We start from the raw sequence: 11,034 nt of genomic DNA, 5'->3' as shown, positions 1-11,034 counted from the left end.
ATCTTAGAGATGTGCCTTTTCTGGGTGGCTGAGAGCGGATTTTTTTTTAAGCCTGGGCCCCCGTATCCATCGCCCCTTCCTAGGCTATTAATATCAACCCGCAACTGTCTGCATAACCTTTGCTGGTTATTAATTATAGTGGGACCCTACATCACTTTTTTGGGGGTCCCCCATTTTAATAGCCACTAAAGGCTAAGTATACAGTTATCAGCTGATATTACTAGCCTGGAAAGCTCCTTGGGTATTACCCCCTTCCTAGGCTATAAACAAACTTCTGTGTGTGAATCAGACCTGATATCTAACGTGATAGAAGATTACAGTGCGGGAAAGACGGGAAACCTTCATATAGACGGCCGGTGGTGATAGAGTCAGTGACCGACTCTGGCCAAATATGTTTCTAAAGTCGTAGTAGAAGATGAAGATGTCGTCCTCACCATGAAGTAGTTATTTCTCATGTCGTGTGTAATGAATATCTCCTGCAGTATTGCTAATGCCGATTCCAGTGTCGGTAAATGAGACGAGAATTAGCGTTATGGAAGATGAGTCTATGAGAAACGTATTCAGCTGCCGACTCCGAGGAAGAAACTGCTTGTTGTCTGTGGCCTAAATATATAGGATTTATTAGTAGATGTAAAGAAGGAAACTAAATACTGTAAAATAATAAATCTCATATGTTTCCCTTATTATCTCCAGTAATTGTATTATTACACAGGATTCTTATGATGTTACATCGGCTCATCTTCTCATTCAGGTCTCTACAATATCGGATCCTCTCAGTGAAGATCTTCTGCAAAAGAAAATTTTCCTGATTTACCCATCAAAGATGGATGTGGACAGAGACAAGATGGCGGAGAGTATATTACACCTCACCCTAGAGATCCTCTTCCGTCTTACTGGAGAGGTGAGAGATTCTGATGACGTCACATTACATCATTGTTATCTATGGGAATAACAGATGGACAGAACTGGAGAGGTGAGGACTCTGGAAATGTCTGTAGAGAGATTTATTAATGTGTCTCTCCATTACCAGGATTACACAGTGGTGAAGAAGACCTCTAGTGATCGCTGTCAGGACCCTGTGTCTGAGGGATGGGGAAGACCCCTGAGCCCAATCATGGGGCCTCCACCTCACCCCCTGATCCATGAGGACATCAATGACCAGAAGATCCTAGAACTCACCTACAAGATGATTGAGCTGCTGACTGGAGAGGTGACACTGCTGGGAATGCTGGGACATTATACAGTAACGCTATGAAGGGATCGGGGGGATGACGGTATCATTGTATGTGTCAGGTTCCTATAAGGTGTCAGGATGTCGCTATTTCTCCATGGAGGAGTGGGAGTATTTAGAAGGACACAGAGATCTGTACAAGAACATCATAATGGAGGTTCCCCAGCCCCTCACATCTCCAGGTAATAGACAGGACTAAATACACACGGCCTATAATTATCTGTATGTAAAGAATGAATTCACTCCCTGTATGTGTTTCCTCCAGATCTATCCAGTAAGAGGACAACACCAGAGAGATGTCCCCGCCCTCTTCTTCTACAGGACTGTAACCAAGAAGATCCCAATGCTCCTCAGGATCATCAGGTAGATGGAGAGAAGGTGTCAGGAGATCTCCCCTATGATGTGTAGACGCCGGTGAAGGTCTTGTGCTCAGTCTTGTTTTATCCAAAAGTATTATATGTTTTATACTTGTGTAATGAGAACGGTGGAGATGGCAGGATTAGAGCTGATCATAGATGTGACTTCTCCATCTGTCGGTGACTTTTACAATATTTGTTTCAGGGTGAAGATCTGACCCATATTTTTACTACAGAGACATATGTGAGGGGGGATGAGTGGTGTAAAGAGGAGATTCCCACATATGACTACCCAGGTGAGTAGTGACCACTAAATGCAGAGAGGTCACAGATTCTTCTCATCAATGGCTGTGGCTGCTTTATCGGTGGTGTAGTCCGGCTGTATTACCATGATCACCATTTTGCCTCTAGACCACAACATTCTCCTTCTATACACTGACCTGAGAGACTTCCTGATCATCACTGCGCATGACAGGAAGCCTCTCAGGTCTGGAGACCCGGATGTTGTCATGACGACATCGGGTCTCCATGGCAGCGATCGGGACCACGCATCATGCCACAGAGTCTAGGATCCAAAGGCTGTCGGACCATGTAGTGAGGCATCAGCGACCTGACATAAGCCAATACAGATGCATATGTAATCAGGGCACCACATAAAGCCCCACCCACAGCCCTGCCCCAGAGCACCACATAAAGCCACGCCCACAGCCCCGCCCCAGAGCACAAGAATCTCATTAGCTGAAAACTACAAATACAGATGAAACAACAACCACAAGACGGATTTCATCACCAGGTATCGGTGTAATCAGTATAACGGCACCAACCTGACAGTGTCTGTAGTCACTGAGCACAATCCTGCTGACAGGTTCCCTTTAAGACATCTCCGCTCTGCACTATTATACGCAGTTCTCTTTAAATGTGTAATATTTCTTCTTGAAACTCATCTGACAGAAAATATTGGAGCTTACGATAGTTTAGATTGTGAAGTCACCGAGCCACGTGCTCTAATTACCCCAGAGAGGTTTCACCACTAGCTGCTCATTTATTACTGATGGAGACTGTTCAGTTTGAGCATTTCAATAGATGTAATTATCTATAGTCAGTTTTTGATTACAGTAGTGTCCAGAATCCTCTGATTTATCCTCTTCCAGTTTTGTGTTCTTAATCAGGCCCCATTTTTACAATCTGACGTGTGTCACTTTATGTGGTGATTAAGTAAATAAGGCAGCACACTGTAGCGCTGAAACATGCAAATATGAAACACGAAAATTGAACTGCATTACTGCACTAGAAATATGAAAAATGAGAGCGTTTAGCACATAAAAATGGCCAATTTTATGTGTACCTGGTAGCCCCTTTACGGCATCTCTCCTAGCCACAGGTGTTTTAATTACAGCAGGTCCAATACCCCTCCACAGAGAGAGAAAATTTTAGTCTAGGAAGAGGTTTCACATGTACCCATTCAGATGGAGACGTTTATTCTCAGCGAGGTAAGGCAAGCGTAGGACCTGGTATAAGAGAGATGCCGTAAAGGGGCTACCAGGTACACATAAAATTGGCCATTTTTATGCGCTAAACGCTCTCATTTTTCATATTTCTAGTGCAGTAATGCAGTTCAATTTTCATGTTTCATATTTGCATGTTTCAGCGCTACAGTGTGCTGCCTTATTTACTTAACTATATATGAGTTGGCAACTCTAGGTTCAGCACCTGTTCACACTGAGTCTATGTTTGGATGTGCCGGTCAGGTTTTTGAACTTTATGTGGTGATAACTTTGGAATTATTCACAAAGGATAATAGAAAACAAATGGATCTTACAAATTATTTTCCATCTTCTCACAATACCCTACATACGATTGTACACTACTCTCTGGGCACATGGCAGTGTTCAGAAGGGAAGGAGCGCCATTTAGCTGTTTGAATGCAGATCTAGCTGGAATAGTTTGCAATATAAAGAAGGAACAGCACAACTCTTATCTTATCTTCGGGTGCGAGGCCCCAGGTGATCCGTCCAATGATTACACCAATATACAAGTATTCGCACTCCATATCTGCTGTGAAAGCGTGGAAGATTGAATCCACCCACATGTCTGGGCGACGTTTCGGCTCCATATGAGCCTTTCTCCAGCAGTGGGTGGCTCTACTTAGTACATATTTATATGGGTCTCAACAACCATCAGTCTTTTTTTTACAAAAAAGTTACACATTTCATAAAAGTGCATTACATATATGATACATTGTGCATTGTTTTCTTTGATTAATATAAAGTGTACATGTGCAAAAGTGCTTTAGTGCTTTTACATTCACTCATAATATTGCCAAATTCTGATGATATTCCATAGTATGCGACTAATCGCTGTATAGATTATAATAATAGTTACACTTACCCTAATGAGACATGTGCATTCATGGAGGACGCCATCTCTGATATACGGCGTTCAGAAAAGCTCATTGCGCATGCTCCCAATGCGTCATTGCAGAGGGATGAGCCACTAGCCAATGATCAGTCTTGTGTGGCATTTTCCTGATTGCGCATGCGCCGTCACACATCCCTACTCCATATTTGTTGTGGCATCATATCAAATTTACTTATATGCGCACGCGCAAATGCACATAGTGGCGTACTCCATAAGGAACGTATAAAAACCCGCAATATGCTTTTACTATGAATTAGATTGTCACCAATAATCTAGTACTTTGTTTTATATGCATTTATACAGGACGCGTTGTTGTGCCATACTTGTTTTGAATTGTATCAGTCATTTCACATCCGCACAGAAGCCACTTTGGTGGCGAGATTCAATCTCGAACTGGTGTTGCGTCATGACCACATCCCGGACAATTTTGGTTCCTATTTCTACCCTCACGCACCGGACGACACCTTATCTAGGCGGTCTCCGGGAGTCATATAGTGTTCAAATACCCCAAATGATCCCTCCGGACCATACTGTAAGGTAGTTTCACCCCTGTCCAGGTCAGACACTCCCACCCTCACAGAAAATTGCACTACTATATAGAATTTCATAAAAAAATTTAATATTGATTTTTTTGGTTTTTTACTTGATCAGCAATCCATAATATTTAAAAAGTAATAATAATAATTATGAAAAATATTTAATAAAGAAAAGTATATTGTATTTTGTTATTATCTCCGTCCTCCACGATACCACATTCTCACAAGGCAAGTGTTCTACATCAACGTCTATCTGAAAGGCAAAAAATTAAAAAATTAAAATTAGGGATATTTCATACCCCCAACTCTAAGGAACAATATTTGTCACCTACAAGTCTTCAACTAAACTTAATGCACAGGGTTCACATACTCCCCCTCAAATTACCGTGTGTATTTTAAAATCCACATTTACACCCCTGGGTTTAAGAGTATTAAGTTCATATATCCATTTTAACTCCTTCTTTTTTAGTATTTGCTCTCTATCACCCCCTCTTCTCAGAGTTGGAACGACATCAATTACTTTGCACTTACCATATATACTCGAGTATAAATTTGGGCTGAAAGTGCCCCTCTCAGCTTATACTCGAGTCAAGGTGGGTGGCAGGGTCGGCGGGTGAGGAGGAGAGGGCGCTGAGGCATACTTACCTGCTTCCAGCAATCCTAGCGCTCCCCCTGCCGTCCCACGGTCTTCGGTGCTGCAGCTTCTTCCCCTCTTCAGCGGTCACGTGGGACCGCTCATTAGAGAAATGAATAGGCGGCTCCACCTCCCATAGGGGTGGAGCCGCCTATTCATTTCTCTAATCAGCGGTAACGGTGACCGCTGATAGAGGAAGAAGCTGCGGCACCGAAGACAGCTGTCCGGACGCCAGGACCAGGTAAGTATCGCATAGTCACCTGTCCACGTTCCAGCCGCCGGGCGTCGCTCCATCTTCCCGGCGTCTCTGCGCTCTGACTGTTCAGGTCAGAGGGCGCGATGATGCATATAGTGTGCGCGGCGCCCTCTGCCTGATCAGTCAGTGCGGAGAGACGCCGGGACCGGACGCTGGGAGCTGCAATCAAGAAAGGTGAGTATGTGTTTTTTTTTTTTTACTGCAGCAGCAGCAGCAGCGACAATGGCAGAGCTTTCTATGGGGCAATATGAACGGTGCAGAGCACTATATGGGGCACAGCTATAGGGAAATAATGAACGGTGCAGAGCACTGTATGGCAGAGCTATAGGGAACTATGAACAGTGCAGAGCACTATATGGCACAGCTATGGGGCAATAATGAACGGTGCAGAGCACTATATGGCACAGCTATGGGGAAATAATGAACGGCGCAGAGCACTATATGGCACAGCTATGGGGAAATATGAACGGTGCAGAGTAGAGTTGAGCGACCTTGACCTTTTTAGAGTTGACCCGGGTTTTGCGAAACCCGACTATCTCAAAAGTTGAGTCGAGTGGAATCGGCCGATTATCGCGAAAAGTCGGGGATCGACCGAAACACAAAACCCAATGCAAGTCAATGGGGGAGCATAGTCGGCAGTGAGTGGAGGCCAGGAAAACACCTACAGTGTCCATTTTAATGGCAAAAAACATACATTCTTATTCCTGAAGCTTGTCAATCTCAATTTACCTTATAATAATAGTAAGGCATTGGAAATTGGGGGTCATTTGGCTAAAGTTGTGGGGGGTAGGGCTGGTTCAAGTAATTAGTGGGCCCAGGAAATCTGGACCACGTCACGGCAGTGGAGCAGGGAGAGGTAGGTATTTCAACTTTGCAAGTGCTGTGATCCTGAGCAAGCAGGGGGGCCCACTCGTTGGCATTGGCACTGGCACAGGGCCTCTCAAAGTACAGCGGTGTGTTTGCACGGCGGGGGCGCCTCCCACCGGCAGCAACACTTTTGCGTACTATGAGGGGCCCTGTGCCAGTGACGTCGCCAACGAGTATTCCTCCCCCTACCTGATGAAGGAACCTGCACCTTCATCTGCACCTTCCTCTTTGTCACCGTGTAAGGTGGTATGGTATGCGGGAAGGGGGACCTGACTTTCAGCAGGGTCACAATCTTGCAGTGTAGCGTGCACGGGGAATGTTGCGTTATGGGTCAATGTACCAGCAGACTCATCTATCACTGGCTGGGCAATGGGCAGGATGAGGGGGAAACAGATATGGGCCCAAAGAATAAAGTGGCCTAAATGCAGTTCAAAATTGGTAACAGGACTAACCAGGGGGCATTGCTTTGTTCAGTGGAGGACAACTAGAATGAGAGGCTGACACAGAGAGTAGGCCCAAATCAGTAAGTATTCTAAATGCAGTTCAAAATTGGCAACAGTAGTAAACCGGCGGCACAGCTTTGTTCACTGTAGGAGAACAGCAAGGAGCGGCAGACACAGATAGAAGGCCCCAACCCAATTTGTAGGCCTAATGCAGTGTTGTTTTCAACAATTACTAAATGAGAGTCGGAAGATCGAAACAATGGCGAGGAAACCTGGGGAACACCTTGGAGTGGAACACACCGTCTCTACACCCCATACCCAATTTGTAGGCCTAATGCAGTGTAGTTTTCAACAACTACTAAACGAGAGTCAGAAGATCGAAGCAATGGCGAGGAAACCTGGGGAACACCTTGGAGTTGAACACACCGTCTCTACACCCCAGACCCAACTAGTAGGCCTAATGCAGTGTTGTTTCAACAACTACTAAACACGAGCATGAAGATTGAATCAATGGAGAGGAAACCTGGAGAACACCTTGGAGCGGCAGAGACCGTTAGTAGGCCCTACCGAAGTAGAAGCCCCAATGCAGTTTTCCAATTCCTAGAGGCTGAAAACCAGACTATTGAAGCTCAGCTTTTTTCAAAGGAGGACAGCTGTATTGAGTGGCGCAGACAGACACAGTTATTAGGCCTTAACCCAAAAATGTGGCTCAATGAAGTTAAAAAAAGTTTACAGGGGTACACAGGCAGCATTGGTCTGTTCAGTGGAGGACTATTAAAATTATGGACCGTTGACAGACTTTGTACGCCTACTATTAAAAAAGGATGCTCTATGCAATTAAAAATAGGTTCCAGGGGTACACGGGCAGCAGTGGTCTGGTCTGTGGAGGCCTAGTGGAAGGAGGGACCGCAGACAGGCGTAGTAGGCCTAACATAATAAACTTGGGCTGTAGGCACTTTATTATTGGTTCCAGGGGTACACGGGCAGCAGTGCTCTGGTCAGCGGAGAAAAATTTGAATTAGAGACTGCAGATATACTTTGTAGGCTGTCCCCTGTGGACCATGCATCCAACACATTAACCCAGTGCGCCGTAATGGACACGTAACTTTTTGTGGAAATGCCTACTGGTCCATGTGTCTCTTGTCAGGTGCATCTTTCTACTGTTTTATTGCCTGAGTGCTATGACAATGCAGACTTTTTGATGCCGGTGGAGGGCTGGGATGGCTTTTCTCGCAAAAGAAGTGTCGACTGGATAGCTTGAACCGTGGTACAGAGTAGTTCATCTTTTTTTGATGAATATAAAACAAAGAAAAAAAGTAGGCTCCATGCACTTTTAGCTGGGTTCCAGGGGTACACGGGCAGCAGTGGTCTGGTCAGTGGAGGCCTAGTGGAAGGAGGGACCGCAGACAGGCTTCGAAGGCCTAACATAATAACATTGGGCTGTAGGCAATTTAAAATTGTTTCCAGGGGTACACGGGCAGCAGTGGTCTGGTCAGTGGAGGCCTAGTGGAAGGAGGGACCGCAGACAGGCTTCGAAGGCCTAACATAATAACATTGGGCTGTAGGCAATTTAAAATTGTTTCCAGGGGTACACGGGCAGCAGTGGTGTGGTCAGTGGAGGCCTAGTGGAAGGAGGGACCGCAGACAGGCTTCGAAGGCCTAACATAATAAAATTGGGCTGTAGGCACTTTAAAATTGTTTACAGGGGAACACGGGCAGCAGTGGTCTGGTCAGTGGAGAACGGGTGGAAGGAGGGACCGCAGACAGGCTTCGAAGGCCTAACATAAAAAAATTGGGCTGTAGGCACTTTAAAATTATTTCCAGGGGTACACGGGCAGCAGTGGTGTGGTCAGTGGAGGATGGGTGGAAGGAGGGACCGCAGACAGGCTTCGAAGGCCTAACATAATAACATTGGGCTGTAGGCAATTTAAAATTGTTTCCAGGGGTACACGGGCAGCAGTGGTGTGGTCAGTGGAGGCCTAGTGGAAGGAGGGACCGCAGACAGGCTTCGAAGGCCTAACATAATAAAATTGGGCTGTAGGCAATTTAAAATTGTTTCCAGGGGTACACGGGCAGTAGTGGTCTGGTCAGTGGAGGCCTAGTGGAAGGAGGGACCGCAGACAGGCTTCGAAGGCCTAACATAAAAAAAATTGGGCTGTAGGCACATTAAAATTGTTTCCAGGGGTACACGGGCAGCAGTGGTCTGGTCAGTGGAGGCCTAGTGGAAGGAGGGACCGCAGACAGGCTTCGAAGGCCTAACATAATAAAATTGGGCTGTAGGCACTTTAAAATTGTTTCCAGGGGTACACGGGCAGCAGTGGTCTGGTCAGTAGAGGACGGGTGGAAGGAGGGACCGCAGACAGGCTTCGAAGGCCTAACATAATAACATTGGGCTGTAGACAATTTAAAATTGTTTCCAGGGGTACACGGGCAGCAGTGGTGTGGTCAGTGGAGGCCTAGTGGAAGGAGGGACCGCAGACAGGCTTCGAAGGCCTAACATAAAAAAAATTGGGCTGTAGGCACTTTAAAATTGTTTCCAGGGGTACACGGGCAGCAGTGGTCTGGTCAGTGGAGGCCTAGTGGAAGGAGGGACCGCAGACAGGCTTCGAAGGCCTAGCATAAAAAAAATTGGGCTGTAGGCACTTTAAAATTGTTTTCAGGGGTACACGGGCAGCAGTGGTCTGGTCAGTGGAGGCCTAGTGGAAGGAGGGACCGCAGACAGGCTTCGAAGGCCTAACATAAAAAAAATTGGGCTGTAGGCACTTTAAAATTGTTTCCAGGGGTACACGGGCAGCAGTGGTCTGGTCAGTGGAGGCCTAGTGGAAGGAGGGACCGCAGACAGGCTTCGAAGGCCTAACATAATAAAATTGGGCTGTAGGCACTTTAAAAATGTTTCCAGAGGTACACGGGCAGCAGTGGTCTGGTCAGTGGAGGCCTAGTGGAAGGAGGGACCGCAGACAGGCTTCGAAGGCCTAACATAATAACATTGGGCTGTAGGCAATTTAAAATTGTTTCCAGGGGTACACGGGCAGCAGTGGTGTGGTCAGTGGAGGCCTAGTGGAAGGAGGGACCGCAGACAGGCTTCGAAGGCCTAACATAATAAAATTGGGCTGTAGGCATTTTAAAATTGTTTACAGGGGAACACGGGCAGCAGTGGTCTGGTCAGTGGAGGACGGGTGGAAGGAGGGACCGCAGACAGGCTTTGAAGGCCTAACATAAAAAAAATTGGGCTGTAGGCACTTTAAAATTGTTTCCAGGGGTACACGGGCAGCAGTGGTCTGGTCAGTGGAGGACGGGTGGAAGGAGGGACCGCAGACAGGCTTCGAAGGCCTAACATAATAACATTGGGCTGTAGGCAATTTAAAATTGTTTCCAGGGGTACACGGGCAGCAGTGGTGTGGTCAGTGGAGGCCTAGTGGAAGGAGGGACCGCAGACAGGCTTCGAAGGCCTAACATAATAAAATTGGGCTGTAGGCAATTTAAAATTGTTTCCAGGGGTACACGGGCAGTAGTGGTCTGGTCAGTGGAGGCCTAGTGGAAGGAGGGACCGCAGACAGGCTTCGAAGGCCTAACATAAAAAAAATTGGGCTGTAGGCACATTAAAATTGTTTCCAGGGGTACACGGGCAGCAGTGGTCTGGTCAGTGGAGGCCTAGTGGAAGGAGGGACCGCAGACAGGCTTCGAAGGCCTAACATAATAAAATTGGGCTGTAGGCACTTTAAAATTGTTTCCAGGGGTACACGGGCAGCAGTGGTCTGGTCAGTGGAGGACGGGTGGAAGGAGGGACCGCAGACAGGCTTCGAAGGCCTAACATAATAACATTGGGCTGTAGGCAATTTAAAATTATTTCCAGGGGTACACGGGCAGCAGTGGTGTGGTCAGTGGAGGCCTAGTGGAAGGAGGGACTGCAGACAGGCTTCGAAGGCCTAACAAAAAAAATTGGGCTGTAGGCACTTTAAAATTGTTTCCAGGGGTACACGGGCAGCAGTGGTCTGGTCAGTGGAGGTCTAGTGGAAGGAGGGACCGCAGACAGGCTTCGAAGGCCTAAGATAAAAAAATTGGGCTGTAGGCACTTTAAAATTGTTTCCAGGGGTACACGGGCAGCAGTGGTCTGGTCAGTGGAGGCCTAGTGGAAGGAGGGACCGCAGACAGGCTTCGAAGGCCTAACATAAAAAAAATTGGGCTGTAGGCACTTTAAAATTGTTTCCAGGGGTACACAGGCAGCAGTGGTCTGGTCAGTGGAGGCCTAGTGGAAGGAGGGACCGCAGACAGGCTTCGAAGGCCTAACATAAT

General features: G+C 46.7%; 1 protein-coding gene across 1 annotated transcript in view; it reads left to right on the top strand.

Moving 5' to 3' along the window:
• Window positions 1–1,323: 1,323 nt before the first annotated feature.
• The window catches only part of LOC138663009 (gastrula zinc finger protein XlCGF66.1-like), a 33,174-nt gene continuing 23,463 nt past the window's right edge, over window positions 1,324–11,034 (top strand). The window contains exons 1-3 of the mRNA XM_069749050.1: window positions 1,324–1,413; window positions 1,497–1,594; window positions 1,793–1,883. Of these exons, the coding sequence (XP_069605151.1) occupies window positions 1,329–1,413; window positions 1,497–1,594; window positions 1,793–1,883 (274 nt within the window). The 5' untranslated portion in view covers window positions 1,324–1,328. The remainder of the gene's footprint in view (window positions 1,414–1,496; window positions 1,595–1,792; window positions 1,884–11,034) is intronic.

The sequence above is a fragment of the Ranitomeya imitator genome, chromosome 2 (assembly GCF_032444005.1).
Source record: "Ranitomeya imitator isolate aRanImi1 chromosome 2, aRanImi1.pri, whole genome shotgun sequence".
Classification (NCBI taxonomy): Eukaryota; Metazoa; Chordata; class Amphibia; order Anura; family Dendrobatidae; genus Ranitomeya; species Ranitomeya imitator.
The sequence above is the reverse complement of the archived record's forward strand: the minus strand, read 5'-3'. Positions and strand labels throughout refer to the sequence as shown.